This window comes from Anthonomus grandis, chromosome 11 (assembly GCF_022605725.1).
Source record: "Anthonomus grandis grandis chromosome 11, icAntGran1.3, whole genome shotgun sequence".
Lineage (NCBI taxonomy): Eukaryota > Metazoa > Arthropoda > Insecta > Coleoptera > Curculionidae > Anthonomus > Anthonomus grandis.
Genome location: NC_065556.1, coordinates 11,172,386 through 11,191,671, shown reverse-complemented (window position 1 = coordinate 11,191,671; position 19,286 = coordinate 11,172,386). Strand labels below are relative to the sequence as shown.

General features: G+C 30.2%; 1 protein-coding gene across 4 annotated transcripts in view; it reads right to left on the bottom strand.

Moving 5' to 3' along the window:
- The window catches only part of LOC126742300 (slit homolog 1 protein), a 651,615-nt gene that overhangs the window by 251,425 nt on the left and 380,904 nt on the right, over positions 1-19,286 (bottom strand). For all 4 annotated transcript variants that reach the window (XM_050448936.1, XM_050448937.1, XM_050448938.1 and 1 more), the window contains one exon: positions 13,699-13,859. In XM_050448936.1, the coding sequence (XP_050304893.1) occupies positions 13,699-13,785 (87 nt within the window). In that variant the 5' untranslated portion in view covers positions 13,786-13,859. The remainder of the gene's footprint in view (positions 1-13,698; positions 13,860-19,286) is intronic.

Sequence of the window (19,286 nt, the reverse complement as noted above, 5' to 3'; positions counted from 1 at the left end):
AAATTTTTTTTGACATTGCAGTGTTGTCAGGTCTACTTGTAACAGATGTCAACTTTGTTTTTTTTAATGGAAAACCATGTATATTTTTGTATTTTTTAAATCTACGGTAGATTCTCGACATATTTTCATTCGGGTAATAGATTGGAAGAGTAACATTCTGGATACTTTGAATGCTTATAAAATCGATTGAACAATTGAACTTGGAGATAAAACGACTGTCACATTCCTATCTTAGTTTTTAATAAGGTATCTGATGACATCAGTTACAGGATGAATCAAACATACGAAATTGCCCAACTTTCAACTTTTTTTCATTACCTTGTAATTGGTATCATGAGATATGTGAAAGTTAAACCGTTACGTTATAGGCGTTCAAAATGTGTAAAACGTCAAAATACTGTCATCAATAATTTTTATTTTCAGACTTGGATTTCGGAATTAGAATCAAAATCTAAAGTAACTTGGCGAATAACAAAAACATTCAATATAAAATGCCTAGGGGGAAAAAACATTTTCAAGAGTATTTACCATTGCCACTTCTATAAAACCTCTAAGACACGTAAAAGCAGAAATACAAACTGACCAGCTATGCTTACCGTGATTATAAAGAGATTCGTAAAAAATTCTAAATCCAAATTCAAGGATGATCTTACAGAAAAATGGCCGTGCGTTATAAATTTCAAAGGTGATTATAATCATACTGTTCTTAGTGCTGTTGCCTTGAAAGAAAGACCCATCGGACATGAGACTAAAACGTCAATATTAGAATTATTTAAAAAAGGTCATAGTGTTGCCTCAGCATATCACACATTCTATTTATCAAAAATGGGTGATAGTTATGAAGACCATCTTTTGGATATGCACTACTTCTCTACAAAAAATGATTTTTCCACGTTATGGAAAGCTAACTTTAAAAAATCATTTGGGGATCGTTATGAGCCGAAAATGCTTGAACACTTGGAAAACAACTTAGAAAATTCTCTTAAAATACAAAATGTGCTCTATAAAATCAGTAGGGTTGGAGATCATTATTCAGTATCAATCTGTACGCCTATTATGCAATGCGCAGCTCGTTGTTTAGTGCAGGCTTTTCAAGTGTTATTTGTGGATGCAACGAGTAATTGTGATGTCCAGAATCACAAGCTTTACTTCATTGTAACCCATTCTCCTGCTGGTGGTATTCCTGTAGGATGCATTATGAGCAGTTCGCAAAAAATAGATGTATTTGATGCAGGTGTAGAAGGGCTAATCGAAATTATGCCGATAAAAATCTTTCCTGTCGTAATTTTAACAGATGATGATATGGATGAAGGAAATGTTCTGAAGAAAAACTGGTCACATTCAACTTTACTACTCTGCACATTCCATGTGCTAAAAGCATATTGGAAATGGTTAAAATCCACAAAAAATAAGATAAAACAAGAAAATGTCCAGGATTATTACAAGCTTTTTAAAAACATATTAATGTCTACAACAGAAGAAGACTTGGAAATGCACAAAAACATTTTTTATGTTTCGTGTAATGATCCTAAATTTAAAGAATATGTGAAAAACATGATAAATAGAATAGAAACGTAGTGTTTGTTTTACAGAGGGCAATATAAATTACGCGGAGCAGATACGAATAATTATGTAGAGGTAATGTTTAGATTATTCAAAGACATTACGTTAGAGAGAACAAAAGCTTTTAATTTATGTCAACTAACTGATTTTGTAACAACTAACTTTGAGTCTTATATCAAGCAGAGAATTCTAGATGTTATTTTAGATAGACTCAAAAAACAAAAATCAAAAAGATATGATATACACGAAAAAGACGTTACTGCAAGTCAAGTAGTTAACATGGGAAAACTGCAATACGCTGTCAAGAGTTTTAAAGATAAAAATAAAACTTATTTTGTCGATATGGAGACTTGCATTTGTACTTGTTACGAGGGTAACAGAGGTAAAATATGCAAACATCAGGCGGCAATTATAAAATTATTTTACATCGACTCAGCAATCAATGTTTTATGAAATGCAACAAAACGAATATTACATCTTATAGCTATAACAAAGAAACCAACAAAAATTTGCAAGAACCTCTTTTAGTTGGAAATGTGAAAAGGGGCTATAATGTATCAAACACTGAAAACGAAACACCATCAGACCATGTATGTTGTGAAATTGATAACCAAATACATGTACAATTAGGTATTCCATCAGACCAAGAAGTTTTAGATGTAAAAGAAAAATGGAATAATTTCTCTAAAACAATACTAAAAAACTTAGATGAAGACACTGCCTCATTTCATCCAGCTGTCAAAACTTTCCTTGATAATCGAAATAAATATGCTCAGTCATCAGAATCTTTGTTGTCAGGACGTTATACAGCTTTTAAATATTCTGATAAGTTTTTAAATTATTTATCTACCTATTTTTTTAAACATTAACATTACACAATATATATTTGTAGGCCTGCCGTCGAAAGCACGAAAGACCAAATGTCAAAGAAAAGGGAAGAAAATTTCTGTACAACCGACTTCAGTTTCCCGAAGGAAAATAAAACTATCAGGGAGAAAACTGTAACAAGCTGGCCGGAAAATTAATACATTGGAAATAAATAAAAGCACCTCATGCTCTAAACAAATGTGTTGAAATGAACGTTCTTCTAGGAGATAAAAAACATAAGAAATAATATACATACAAGTTTTATTTGTTGAAAAGTAAATCTCAAATTACAGACAATAGTTTTTGATATTATGTATAATAGTCGCATTACTTGATAGAGGGTTATTCAATATATTTTGACACCCATCTACAGCGTTAATTAAAAGCGGTAGAACAAAAACTTGAAATACAAAAGTTTTAGAGTTTTATATGTATTATCTTTTAGGGATGTCAACAGAAAAAAAAAAGATTTTGGAAATATCAAAAATTACGTACCCAACCTATACTTTTTTTAAATAGAACACCCTATATATTATTGGCTTGAATAAAAAATCTTTTTATTCTGATTTCAAAAATATATAATATGTTGAATTTGATTCAGCCGTTTTTGAAATATTCCAGTTTTTAGATGAATTGGTAAAAAAAAAATTAAGAATAAGAGTAGCTTACGTTTCCGTCTTTTCTAATTTTAGCACTTTGAATTTAAAAGCCTTTTCAAATTCATATTCATAATATTATCTTCTTGAATTATTTTTAGAAGTTGTGTGTTTTTTTAAGCTAGAAAATCTAACTGCACATCTAGATTTTTTCTATTTTTATGTGCCGGGTCCTAAAAATACCAAAATAGTTTTATAAATAATTAATTTTATATAGTTAAATTTCGTTTCTATTCTATTAATGCGAAAATAGTGTAAATAATAAATGTAAATTAAATTAAAATAAATAATCAGCCTTGAAATAAATTATTTTTAAAAATCAAAAATTAAACAACATGCATTTGAAAATAACTATAAAATAATTGTGCTCCTTTCTTAATTTAAGTAAAGGAACCAATTTTAAAATTACGCAAATTAAAGAAAGGTACATTTAAAACATTAAATTAAAATAAATGCATAGGTACTTGTTCGGTTGATTTTACATGTATTATGTATTCCTTTGCTTAAGACACCGGTGTTTTTAGGCGAATCAAGAAGATATAAAAAAGATAACTTATTTTATATATTTAATTTTATTTTATTTATCTTGAAAATGGTAGCAGATGATTGGTGAACTATCGAAACGATGATTCAAATCAGATTTTCTTATTAAATAAATAGGCTTTTCGTTCTTTTCAATTCCAATACAAAATAAAGTTAGGATATTAAAAAGAAGAAACAAACTCAGAGGTCGATAGATAAAAATTAAGATCCTGAGTATATAAAAAAATCTTTTATACCTCAAATAATTTATTGTAATTAAGAACTATTGGACTTTTTTTCTAAATACGCGAGTAAGTCAATTTGCCTCTTCTATTCCATAATTGAGCTTAAGATAGTATTTTCTAAATTAATACATATTGAAAAGTTAACGCGTTTCCCAACAAAATAGATAACTTTGTATGAATTTGTCACCATAGTAGAGATTTTACTACTTGCATTGCAACATTTCAACAAGACTTTCTGGGATAGACTGGAGCTTAATCCACGCCTTAAGTAGTTTGGAACACATTAAGTAAGTTAACACACAATATAAATGAAGTTTTAAAAAGATTTTAAAAAATAAAGTAAAATAATTTATGCGAAATTTTTAACTTAATTATTGTATATATAAGAACTTCATAAATCGATATACTAATATATATAAATAATGAACAAATATAAATTTACTCTCTTTTTATTATTAAAGTTCTTTAGGAAATAAGCACTTAATTCTTTTGCAAAAATTATAAATAATAAGCCACATACTTGCTGATCAAAGATTATTGCGAAATTTAACAAAATACTTTTAAATTAATATTATTAAGACTAGTTTAATTATATGTTATTATACATATTTAAAGTTTGCGTGTGAGTGAACAAGCAATACTCTAGTTTATGCATTACATGCAAAAGTATGTCCCTATTTAGCCAACTATTATTTTTAGAGTTGAGTACGGTATAATCGTTTAGAATTTATCTTGGAAAGTAGCCTTCTACCAAAATTATTTGACTTAATGAATAATCAATTCATTTACTTGTCTGTTTTTTATTTTAAAATATACACCTTGGTAATGTTATTTACATATTGTTTTGCATTTTAATTTTTTTCATTTAAATGCTAATTTTTATTGCAGAATAATTAAAGATGTCATTAACTTATCTGTTTTTATAATATGTAAAAATTGGACTTTTAAATTGGTTTTTTTATGCATAACTTAAAAGCGTACGAAGCACACTTTATAATGACAGAAGATATATGAATTAAGATTACTATTAAAATATTATTGCAAAAATCCTAAAATTAAAATTAAAGTTATTGTATATTGTATATTGAAGTAAATGTCTCTAAAACATTGTATACTGCTTAATAGCGAACAACTAATATATTTTATTTTACTCACAAAATGGAGAAACATATACCTGTAGTTTTAGGTACAATCCGAATTACAATTTTTTATTTTTGGATTCAATAATACCTTAAGAAAATAGCTATTACAACTAGTTACCGCCCCAAATTAGCATCATTATGGCAACCATCTAATTACATCATACTTAGCCTAGTCATTGAGTTGTTAAGTTAAATTAAAAAAAAAAAACGTTTAGATTGTTGTAATGTATTTTTTTAAATTTTACTAAAACATTTATTACTGGTGATTACCAGTATAGTTCTAATTTATTTTTAATACCTTCGGCATAATGTAAATCTTATCTTTTAAGTTAATTTACTTTCCAAATTTCCTTTCAGTTCTAAGTTGCTAGCAAATTTTTTTAAAGGTAAAAATAATAAAAAGCAGACAATTAAATAAAATATCTTTTTATGAAAAACCTAAATTCGAAATAAACTGTAGAGTCCTTAGCACAAAATTTTATTCTAATATCAGGGAAGCTAAACTCAGATGATGTAAATGCATTATTCAGAATATCGATACACCTAATGATCAGGAGGGTTTGCTTTTGTCTCTTAATGTGTCATCAAGGAAATATTCAGAGACAATCAATTTTAAATTTAACTTTATATCTACTAGGTACTAACACATTTGCACTCTTCTTACTTAAAAGCTTTTCACCAAAATATGCGGTGTTAAAATTTATAACATAATATTGTTGCTTTCTTGTAAAAAAAATTTAAAAAATTTTTAGATAATAGAGAATAATACTCTACATCTTTATACAATAAAATACAAAATATAAATAAATACATAGTCGCAGTACAGTAGGAAAAAGGAAAGTCACAAATTTAGTTCAAGGACTAATTATTAAACATATTCCATCATGTTTAATGAAGCTATTAAATAAAAAGTGGTTTACTGCTCTTAATTACTGTTATAATTCTCTTTCTAGCAAGTCTGATTCCAAAGCCTTGTGAAATGCGAGAAAATATAATATGGACTTGATTGCTGGACTATGGATGATTAATATGGATGATGAAAATATAATATGGGCTTGATTAATATGGACTATGGATGATTGGGTAAGCTCTTAATCAATAGTTGCATAACATATACCCCAGAATGAAGGGGCAAATCGGAGATGCAACTCAAGGGCCGAATACACTGATCTAGATGTTGTAAAATTTAACTCCCTAGAAACCGAGAGAAGTGCCAAATATGCAGAGCTTAATTTTTTAAAGGGCATCAATGTGCAAGTCCCATTTTAAGAACTTGTCTACAATGAGTCCCAGAAATTTCAGATTTAACGACGGCTAAACTAGTGTTACAAGCCTTTAGTTTTAGAAACGTTACGGTACAGAAGATTTGAATCGCATTAAGATATAATAAGTCATTTAATACGGTTCTATGTAGTTCCTGAATATCCTGGTTGTTCTAAGTAAAACTTGTATCGAGACTACAAAGAGACAGTATATTCTACTAAAAAGGAAAAACATAATATTTTATTCATATAAGATTTGATTTTTTTATATTTAAAATAAATGAACAAGATGTTCCAATCCAACTGGAAGGGCTTAAGAGAGGTAGTCTAAATAATGATAAAAGTTGAATATGATGTTAACACGGATAAGTTGAGACTTATAAATAAAAATACTGATGTCTTATGCATGATATTAAATATAAACCAATTATTTAAACGAGATTTTCTATTTATGTCACACTATACAGTAATCTTCAGTTGTATAAAGATTTTCTTGAAAATTATTATAAATAATTTAATTCAGAATTTGTTTATAATTGAAGATTTATTCTCATATCCAGAGATAATATATGATATCATACCTCACATGCAGAGAAAGTAAACATTTTGAGTAGATATTCTTAAAAATGCTATTAATAGGTCTATATTTATTAAAGAAAATTTAATTACTGATTTATAAATCTGCTTGAAGTAGTGAGGCTTAACCTGACTACTGTCTTGCAGTTAGGTTTCCGGAATGTTTTTTAGACAAATGGATTTATGAAGAGGGTCAAGTAAATGGCTACTAACTGTTGTTAACCATCTAAATTAAATAATTTGGATTTCTTTCTCTAGGGATATCTTTAGTCGATTGATTAAGAAATTTAAAAATTTATCCAACTCTTAGAAAAGAATTTTAAAGCAGGCTATATTAATTTCTACAAAAACATGAATCATTTCGTAAATAAGAAGTATTTTTATTATAAGTAATTTTGAAAAAAGTAATAAAACAACCCTTAAAACAAACTCAATCAACCCTCTTTTCTGTTTAAAATTTAAGAAGGTGTTTTCACCACATTCAGAAGATTGATGTAATTTGACTAAAAATAATCGCATAAAATGTCTCAAATAATAAATATACAGATTGGTCGTAAAGTAAATAACAAATTTAATATCTCGTAAAAAAATTGATTTTTTTATAATACATAAAATTTAAAAAAATGCGAATAAAAAATTTATACGGGGATCTCAAAAAAGCTTTGCTAAAATTGAATTTTTTTTTTAAATTGCAAATTTTTTAATGCAATTTTTGCATTTTTTTAACAATAAAATAATTTTTAAAACCTCTTATTGTATCGAGAATAAAGCTTTATAAACTTAAAAATAATAATTTTATTATAGCAAATGTTCGAAATGTCCTCCGTTAGTCTACTGACAATAGCCTCATCGATTTGCAAATTCCTGCTGCACATTTCGAACTATTTAAGGCGTTATTCGGCGTATTTCTTTACTTTATTTGAAATCATCTAGATTGGCTGGTTGACTTTTAAATAACTCTTCTTTAAGGCATCCCCATCAAAAAAAGTCTAGTGGTGTTAGATCAGGTGATCTTGGGTGGCTACCAATAACACAGCTCCTTCCAATTTACTCCACAGCAAATGGGGGAGAGCACCATCTTGTTAGCACCAGATAATATGGTGTGGTAAATTCGGATGCTCTATCTCCGGAAAAAAGATAGCCACGGCTGGAACAAGCTCCTCCTCTAAGCAAGTCAGGTAAGAAACGCCCGATAATAATGTCACAAGCAACGCCATCTCACACGTTTATTTTTCGATTGAATTGTGTATGTCCTTCCCTCATCCAGTGTGGATTTACATCGAATCAGTAGCGATAGTTCTGGGTATTTACGCTACAATTTGAGCACAATTTGCTTCATTGGAAAGAAATATGTTTTTCACAAAATTTGGCTTCTCCAAATACATAATTTGCAAAAGTTCATAAAATTCAAGGTGCATAACATTAAACTCTTCTTCCAAGAGTTCTTGGAAAAAGAAAGCACCTTATAAAGGTGGTATTTAACTCTATGTGGTATTCCTACAACACTTGTTTTGCCAATATCTGATAACCTGATTATCTTAAGCCGCTAATAAAACTTCTAACTGCTTCAAAACAAAGGTAAGAACACAAACTCACGGTCTCATCAAATATCAAATCCATATAATTTTTTAAAAGCTACACGTGTTTCGCTCCTCAGAGCATCTTCAGGCCTAAAAAATACATTAAGATATTTTTCATAAAAAAGAACGCCTATAAATTATGATAAAACTCATTACCTAGACCTACACAGATCACATTACAACTCACAATCACAACAACAAAAGAAAAGCTTCAAAAATAAAAAAGTAAAAATGTGAAATGTCACCAGTGGGGAACGATCCAGAAACCTTGAGATTCACAGGCACGCGTCTAACCCATAGGCCACCAAGTAACATAATCAAACATGGGGAACAATCCTAACTATATTAATAAGTGTGAATATAAGTAAACAATCTTAACAATAAAAACTAAAAATATATAAAATCGAAAAGGCAAAGATTTTTTAAATTCTTTGAGAGAAGTTGTTATAAATGAGCTGAGGTTTAAACGTGAAAATATCGTTCACACACACAAGGACAGGGCTCTTCTTAGCTTTAGTTATTTCCATTTTTTCCAACAAGTCTAATTTTTTGCTCCTTTTGAGCACTCATGCAAAATATCCGCTCCCTGAGTTCAAGAAAAACAATGTGAGGAGGCGAATAAATAATTTGCAAACGCCGATTTAGTTTTAATCATATCAGTATCCTTGTACCTATCCACCAAACTTGTATGTTCCTTTATTCTGGTGAAAATTTTTCTCCCCGATTGCCCTATTTAAATGGCATTACAGTCATTACATCTTAATGAATATACCACTGATTTTGAAAAGAAATCTGCCTTATCTATTGTGCTAACTAGCTGCCTTTTTAAACTGTTTGTAGTTTTAAAAGCAATTGTGAGATTTGTAGACTTGAAAAACTTTGCAAGCTGAAAAGAAATATTACCAAAAAATGACATTGATCTAAAAAGGTTAGTATTTTCATTATTAAGATGGATTAAGTTGTAAGTGAGTTTGTATTTATTACAGAATTTAGAATAAAGGCAATTAATTATATCAAGTGGAAAACCATTATTAAAAGCAATATGTTTAATTATATTTAGTTCATCAAGGAAAGCTTCTCTAGAAAGGGGGATGTTGAAAAGGCAATAGAAAAAGGAATTAAAAGAGGGAATCAAATTTGTAGGAATAAGGGGAGTTTGAGGAGTATTGGATGACATTGTCCGTAGTGGTGGGTTTGCGGTAAATCTCAAATTCAAGTTTGTTAATATTTTTTGAAACAAGCACATCAAGAAAAGGCAACCTTCCATCTCTTTCTTTTTCAATGGTAAATGAGATATTTACGTGAAGAGAGTTTATAGAAATAAGGAAATCCGCCAATTCTAGATCATTTCCATTCCATACTACAAAAATATCATCCACGTATCTCTATGTGATGCAGTGTATGCAGATATTTTTAAAAAAATTGTCAACTCTACTCAATTTTTTGTGGAATAAGGTACTTCTGAAACCAGTTACATCTCTGAGTGTGGTATTTAACCAGGCTGACAAGTTGTAACAAGTTGAGTTTACAAACGATACTACTGGCCTAATAGGGAGATTAGGTTTATGGATTTTAGGAAGGCCGTAGTGGAAAGGAGTTCTGGGATTCATAGGGTATATTTTTCTTTCCTAGTATGAAAAAATTCTAAAGTCAGATTACACCTTTTAAGGGTTTGTGTAACCTTGGAGAAAAAAAAACTAGTAGAGTCTTTAATTACATAATGTTAACAAAGTCACCGGAACCCAAAAAATCCAAAACCTTCTCTATGTAATCATCCCTCTTAAGTATAATCAGGCAATTACCCTTATCAGCTTTCGAAAGGATTAAATCGTGATTCTTTATTTTATTATGAAGAGAAGTTAGAAGTTTATTATTAAAATTAGATTTATTAGAATTTAAGTTGATATTAGAATTTAAAAAATTTATTATTTTAGCACGCAAAATATTTTTATTATGAATATCAGTAATCTGAAAAACATTCTCAGCCTCCACAGCTAAAGCATTGAAATAACTAAAGCTAAGAAGAGCCCTGTCCTTGTGTGTGTGAACGATATTTTCACGTTTGAACCTCAATTCATTTATAACAACCTCTTTCAAAGAATTTAAAAAGTCTTTTCCTTTTAGATTTTATATATTTTAAGTTTTTATTGTTAAGATTGTTTACGTATATTCGTATATTCACACTTATTAATATAGTTAGGATTGTTACCCATGTTTGATTATGTTACTTGGTGGCCTATGGGTTAGACGCGCACCTGTGAATCAAAAGGTTGCTGGATCGTTTCCCACTGGTAACATTTTACATTTTTATTTTTTAAAGCATACATTTTTATCTATGGTGGGAATTGTTAACTTAACCTAGCTTTTTTTTGTTGTTAGTTGTAATGTGATCTGTGTAGGTCTAGGTAATGAGTTTTATCATAATTTATAAGCGATCTTTTTGTGAAAAATATCTTGATGTATTTTTTAGGCCTGATGATGCTCCGATAGAAGCGAAACACGTGTAGCTTTTAAAAAATTTTTTGAAACAAAAAAAAAAGATTTTGTATTCTTACCTTTGTTTTGTTTTCGTTTGGTCTCTTAGAGAAAAATGGATAATACGTTTCTATTATAACTGCTTATTTTTATTAACTTGAGGACAACTATCTAGGAACATCTTGCAAACTGCTGATTCATATTGGCGGACGATTGGGGTATTTTTGACTAAATAAATCACAGACTTGATTTTAATTCGTGTGATTTTAATGATTCTAATTCGATTACCGTAGACAATCATCATCAAGATTTTTATGTACTGTGTTTCAGTAAGCCGCATATTATTATAATTTAGTGTTAGGAAAAACGATAATAGACTAAAAAATTATTGAAACGTTACCAATATACATACAGAACTGTCAACAAAAAAAAAACTATTTTTTACAAGATATTGAATTTATTTCTTACCTTAACATCCTGTAGTTTACGTGAGTTTTTAAATATTTTCGAAAATAATAGGTGTGGTATGTTTTTAAATTGATATCCGTTTTAAGAGATACAACGTTGGCTGTCTTGGACCAATGTATTTATATAATTGATAACAAGAACGCATTTTTGTGCTAGTACATATATACGAAAAAATGTAAAAATGCCGCAAAATAATAACCAAAAAACTATGAATGATTTTGCAAATATTTTCTTTTTTTTTGCATGTGCATCTATTTTTACAAAATAGATATCGATATCAATTTAATTTTTTTAAATATAGACTTGCTCTATTATTTTTTTTAATTTATTTTTTTTAAGGAAATGTTTTAACAAAAAAGGGAAAACAAAAAAAATATTGCATGAAAAACCAGGGCCGTCCTTTAAAAAGTCTCTGATAGCTGTTTTTTGTACAAAACGTTATACATATACATCTTAAATGAAATTGTTTTATTTTAATAAAAAATAAAATATCTAAATCCCTGTTAAAAAAAATAAAATTATTATACATATTTGAAAATTGAAAGAACTCGTCCATTATTGCAAAGAGACCTACGTCAACAAAGTAGATACAAAATAAAAACACTAAGTCTCAGTCTCAAAATATTTGATTGTCCTAAAGATTACATGTTTTGCTTAAATTAAAGCATCATCAGACCTAGAATAAACAAAAAAAGACACGTAATTTAAATAAAACCCTTAACTAAAACAAAATCAAAGTTTACAATTAGTTACATTACCTTATAGGTAAACTAGTAGTTTTTATCACGTGAGAGATACTATACTAGTGTCAGAGCCTAAATTCTTGAGAGGGCGTATTATAATACTTCCAGTTATATTTATTTGATTTTAATATATGTACAACATCTTGTCAGGATGTATTACAACAATAAACTTGTAAACAGTAAACTTTTAAACAGTAGCCAAACGATAAATGTACTTACAGTAACTTGTGTTGTATATTTGGAACGTGTAAGAACACAGAATGATAGATGTATTGCTTACGTCAGGATTCGAGATTATTGATATAAAATGATACGATACTACATACCTAAAAAGTAGAAGGTACTTGTGAGCAAATACTTTACCCTAGTTATTGTGATTGTTAAATAAAAGTAAAATACATTTACACAAGGCCATTTCATGTTTATAGCACCTGTATACAATGCCATAAAACTATTAATAAGACTAACATCCTTCAAATTATAGACATCAGTAGACCTTGTTAAAGAGTTGTTCTATTCCAAAGAGTTGTTCAATCCAGGCAGAATAAAACCTGATGTCCAGCATTAAAAATCGAGTTGATGGGATAGTGCTAGCAAGCACTCCACAAAACAACACACTGATGTAATGGCCAATTACACAGTCTACAAAATATTCCCAGGTGCCACAACACTCTGGGTTGCACTAGTGCCAAGCACCTACTTACACTAGCTAGCGTTGTTTTACGTACCAAGGTATCAGGGCACTACACTTAGTACGGAAGGCTTAATGCGCATTTAAGTATTACTTTCTTTATACTGATAATGATTAAAATAATAAGAAAAACATAAGGTAAAACATTGCTCAGTGAAAACTCTCACCTTTGTTATTTGACAGTTCTAAATGGTTCAATAAGAGCACTAACCACAACACTAGAAAAAATTTACGGGAGAGAAAGTGGGCCCTGCTGCGCAACAGTTTTTAAGTAAAATTACCGTCGAACTAAAAAAAAGTCTAAAAAGGATCATATGAGAAATATCCCTTAAAAAAAAAATTTTGGTAGACATCTGTCATCGCCTATGTTTTTGAGAACTTGTAAATACCAACATTCTCACACATTTTAATTTTCTCCGAAGTGACCTTTTTACCCGCATAAACACTAGTAAGTGCTATTTCTGTTTATTTTGTTATCTTCGAAAACCTCTTAAAACCATAAAAGTTAAAGATTCTCACAGATCGTTCTTATCTTTACATGTCAGCCCTTAACATTCCGATCAGTTATCGTTGCCTTTTTTATTAATTTTTGATGATCGACAAAAACCAGATAAAATATAATAAGTAAAATAAATTCGCGCCTTACACTAGACATAAACATATTTTGAGACCGAGACTTCGTGTTTTTATTTTGTCCCAATATTTGAAAAGTCAAAGTGTATATTTACTACTAGATAGAATTACCAAGTAGGACATTTTTCAGACAAACAAATATATACACAAGTGAAGAAACTATTTTTCTATCACCGATCAAGTACTAATAGTTAAGCACTAACCTAGACTTATAGTTTCCAAAGTCAATTTTAAAAATTTTTATTTGCTAAGGATTACCAATATAAAAAACTCACCTCTGCCGTGGCCAGAGCGCACAGTCCTGCCAACCAACACACGGCCCAAGTCCAGCCTCTTACCGGCCGCGCCCGCACCCTGGCCATGACGTCACGCCGTTTGGGCGCTAAGCCATCATTGCTGCTGTAGCCCCCCGTTTCGATTCATGCAGTACTGCCACCTGAAATCAAATATCTTAGATTAGTATAAAAATTTATAGCCTATAATAAGGTAAAAATGAAAATCTGAAGTAAACAATATAACGTGAGTAAATTTGTTAAGCACGAGAAAAGTATTGTGTATATTGGTCTTGCTTTGGCATTCTCAACCTACTTTAGAAGTTGATTAATATACCGGGTGTTCCGTTAATCATGTTACAAACTTTTAGGGTAGATAGAAAACGTCAAAAAGAAGAGAAAAGTATATTCCTTTGAACCAACTAAAAAAAATTTTAACCAGAGGCGTGGAAACCAGGGAGATATTTTGTAAATTTAACCTCATTTCTCTTAGATTTTAATTTCTGCCCATTTGGGTATCAGATTATGACGCTCCTACGTCTTGTGCATAAAAAGGTGCTCTCAGCAAAAATCGACAAATATTTTTCAAAATTATTCATAATTAAAAGTAAATTAAGCTACAGCACCAGAATTCATTATTTTATTAATAATGCTAAGGTGCATTTGCCGAAAAGCGATAGTGCATATTACCAAGGTAATTAGATAATTTAATAGAATTGTAATTTTTTTCTGGATGTTCCACAATACTGCGCAATCAAGTAATTTTAATAATTACCTTTACTTATATCTATCATATCAAAAATTATTTCAACTGCTATAAAGTTTCATGTTTAAAATTTTATAAAAACCAGCCAAAAATAGATTCGATTAAATTTTCCTAATACAGTCCTAGAGTAAAAACAAGCCACAACCCGTAAAAAAAAATTATTTTAGGATGCATCCTATTACTATCGCTTTTCGGCAAATGAAATCACTTTTATAAAAGGTAAAAAACACGAAATCTACAGCATCACAAATACATTTATTAAAATAACGAAGGTTACATGTTTCGCTCGACTAGAGCATCATCAGACCTAAACAATAATTAAAATTATGTAACCCGAAAAAAGGAGAATTCAACAAAAACTTGCCATAACATACACAAAACACCTAATATTTAAGTAAACAAAGATTACAATAAAGTGGCACTATCTATGTACAAACAACTCAACTAAACAATCAAATCCTTTATACATTTTAGAAATCTAACCATCATTTAAGAGTCTAGAACTACTTGAGGTTATTAAAAACTAGGTGGCCATTAAAATCAAACCTTTCATTAACACAGGACAGAGCTTTACTAATCTCCATTGTCTCCAACAAGTCTAGTTTTTTACTTTTGTTGCATTGATGCAGTATTTTTATATTTTGGCTGTCAGGAAAATCATGTTTGGAGTCGAGAAGGTGATTAGCAAAAGCTGATCTGGTCACTGTGATTTCGGTATTTTTAAATTTATTGTATTGGGCCTTGTGTTCACTAATCCTAGTAGAAATCTTCCTACCAGACTGGCCGACGTACACTGCAGGGCACTCTTTACACCTAATCTCACAAACTCCTGGAGAAGATAGCGGGGGTAGTTTATCTTTAGTTTTAATTAGATGTCTTTTTAAGATATTATTGGTTTTAAAAGCTTGGGTTATGCCAAAGGGAGAAAAAAAGCGGGATAATTGTGACGAAATTGGTCCAAAATAAGTAAACGACTTAAAAGTTTTGATATTGTTTGTTTGTTGTCTGATAAAATTAAATGATAATTTACACTTGTTCACTTGCTTATATCGCTAGACGTGAAAAACTTATTTCCAAGCATTCCACCCGCTGATTGTCTGGTCTTAGTCAAAGATCTTCTCAGGAGGAAACTTTATATACTATTGAAAATTGTTTAACATGCTCAGGCAATTTATTCCAAAGTTGAAAGGCTACAAAAACAAAAGATTTTTGAAAATTGGTGTTTCTATGCCGTGCGACTCTAAATAAATTTATACATCTAGTGTTATACATATGAAGATGATTTTTAAAATTATTTACTAAATATACAGGGTGTCCCAAAAGTAGAAGTCCAAACAAAAGGAGGCGATAGAGGAGGTCAGTAGCAATCAAAAAAACCCTATATACTATTATTCGATTGTTGATGGTTTAAAAGTTATTACCGTTTTTCTGTTTTTTATAAAAATAATGTCATGAATTCTGTAAAGAACTCATAGAAAGAATATCCTCACATATTTGCGTGGTATTTGTTACGAATGTTACCTTAAATAGTGTACTTTTTCATAAGTAATAATTGCATGCAAAACAATTGCTTCTGTCACTACTTAGAAAATGATAATTTCCCAATGTATTTAAGTTTTACATACACATTTTTGCGTTTGAATTGATGCTGCTACAAAGCACGTGTTTGACCAAAAATAAACAGCTATCAGAAAAAGTTGCTTTATTTATGCAGATTCTTTACGGTCAAATATTTATGATAAGAAAACTAAACATTTTCAAATAATTTTTAAGATCAACATACCGTTTCCCTGTCGCGAATGTAGTTAGTTTCTTTCTGGTTTTTCAACAAATTAGGATTTATTTCTTATACTTAGACTGTTTGCTGTTTCTATTTTCGGAGTTTTTCGTGTTTTAAATCCTTTGCTACTATTACAAGTAAACCTTCACAAACGGCTTATAGTTCCCACGAATATGCAGAAATGCACTATGTTTATGGGCTTTATGATGGAAATTTTCGAGCTGCTGCCTGAGAATATGAAAGACGCTTTCTCGGTCAAAATCGCTATCCTGACCATAGAGTTTTCATAAATGTGCATCAGAGTTACTTGGAAGGCATCATTCCTGGTCAGCCACGGAGAGTAGAAAGACCTAGAAATGATAACGATGAAGATGATATTGTGGAATTTTCAACAGAGAATCCAACAACAAGTGTTCTTCCATAGCAAGACGTTCGGAACTTCCCAAATCCACAGTTCATCGAGTCTTACAAAGAAATCTGTTATATCCTTATCATGTGCAACGTGTTCAAGCACTTCTGCCTACTGATTATGAAAAAAGGATTCAGTTTTGTCGGGAAATGCAGCGTAATAGAGAAGACTCTAATTTTTTTTTAAACATTTTGTGTAGTGGCGAAAGCAGTTTTAAAAGAACAGGGATATTTAATATACATATTTTGCATTATTAGGACTATGTTAATCCTAATATAGTGAGAAATGATCGTTTTCAGCATCAGTTTTCAGTCAATCTATGGGCAGGGATCATTGAAGGCAAATTAATTGGACCATTCGAGCTACCAGGAAGACTTAACGGTAAAAATTATTTACATTTCTTGCAACATAACTTGAACGATTTACTTGAAGACGTATCTATAGCAACACGGCGAGACATGTGGCTGCAACACGATGGAGCTCCTGCTCACCCTGCCCGAATCGTAAAGCAACATCTTAATACTACTTTTAATAATCGATGGATTGGAAGGGGAGGAACCATCCAATGGTCGCCGCGTTCGCCTGACCTGAACCCCTTAGACTTTTTTTTATGGGGATATTTCAAAGACCTTGTTTTTATCAATGAAAGCCAGACTGAAGTAGTACTGCGAAGAAAAATAAGACAAGCGGCCAACGTTATTACCAACAATGACAGAGCCTTTCGGCGCATAAAAAGTAATTTCATCCGCCGTTGCCGAATGTGTATTAGAGCAGGTGGTTCACATTTTGAACATTTATTGTGATGTTTAATAGCAATAAATTCTTTTCTTTTTCATTATTTAGAATTAGATTATTTAGTATTACAATATTTTGATTTTTGTCCAAAAACGATTAGTTTAATAAAAATGTCAATCAAAAAAGACTCGTATCACTTATCTGAAAGTATTTCACCATATGAGAATCTTCATTAAATAAGTAACTTTTCCTGATAATTTTTTACTTTTTGTAGTAAATTTGTTTCTGCCAGGTTCACTTAAAAGGCAAATAATTTTTAAATAAAAATTAAACATATTGAGAAATTATTTTTTTCCCTCTAGTGAAAGAAACAATTATGCATCCAAATCATATTTATGAAAGGGTGCACTTCTTAGGGTCACACTTGCACTAAATACTAAGTAAATAAATTATGATATTTTTGTAATAAATTTTGTGCATGATGCATGAAGCGATTTTTACAAAAAGGAGAAAAATGGAAATAACTTTTAAATCATCAACAATCGGATAATAGTATATAAGGTTTTTTTGATATCAAATGATCTCCTCTATCACCTCCCCTCGTTTGGACGTCTACTTTTGGGACACCCTGTAGAGGCTCTCCAGTTTTTAAAATGTTATAAATAAAGGTGTACATATGGTATTTTCTACGATTTTTCATATTTAAAATAAAATTGTTCTTTAAATAGGCAATAATATGATTCCTAAATGGTATTTTGAATGCAAAACGCGTACAGCAGTTTTGGAGTTTTTGTATAGAGTAAGCAGTTGTTTCAGTCAAGGAATCAGAATACAAAACATCACAGTAATCGAGCAAAGAGAGAACTAGTGAATTACATAAATAATATTTAATATTAGATAATAAATAGTTTTTAGACCATATATTTTTTTAGGCGTATATATGCAATTTTAAGTTTATTTTTAATTTGAGTTTGAAATGTAATACTACTGTCAAAATACACGTGCAGATTTTTGACCTCAATGACAACTGGTAGCTGAACATTTTGAATCTGTGTATGAAAATTGGGAGAAACCTCAAAAGCACTTTTGCCACAACCCAGTATTATTTTATAAGATTTGGAAGCATTTAATTTTAAGTTGTGATCCTGTGAAAAGTTATCAATACGTTTTAAATTCTGATTAAACTGAAATTGAGCTATAGGAAGATTTTGGCATAAAAGCGAAAGATATAGTTGAGAATCATCCGCATATTGCTGTAATGTTGAGTGTTTTACACAAGATATCATGTCAGCAACATATAAAGAAAATAGCAATGCGCCCAAAATGGAACCTTGGAAGACACCCGTAGATATGTTATATATCAGTTGACTATTTTAGTGCATCAAGCATTAAAGACATGACATACAAGTACTAAGGAGGAATTTTTTGGAGAGCATTAGGCAATATAATGAAGAGAATTGCTTCGTTATTTAGACGGATTAAACTTACCTCAATTGCTCCCATACCCATGAAAAAATCGAGAGACAATACTAACGTAGGGTTTCATAGGCCAGTATCTAAAGGGAAAGAATAATTATGGTTTATGCAGGCGGCGAAATGCGTTTCATAAAAAACGCATATTTAAAATTTAGTAGAAAAGTAATGAAGAACTGTATGAGATAATGGAGTATTTTGTTTTTGGACGAAATGGCAAAGGCTAAATTATATAGCTAAATAAAAATATATGAACCTAAATATAACACCTCTGAAATAGGTAAGGCTATGAGCGATGCAGGTCAACCTGTTTTACGAGTTTCATTTTACCACCCGCACTTAAGTCTAACTGACTTAGTATAGGCTACTTTAAAACAATATGATGCAAAAAAATGCTGTGATCATGCTATTTCTTTTGAGCGCTATTT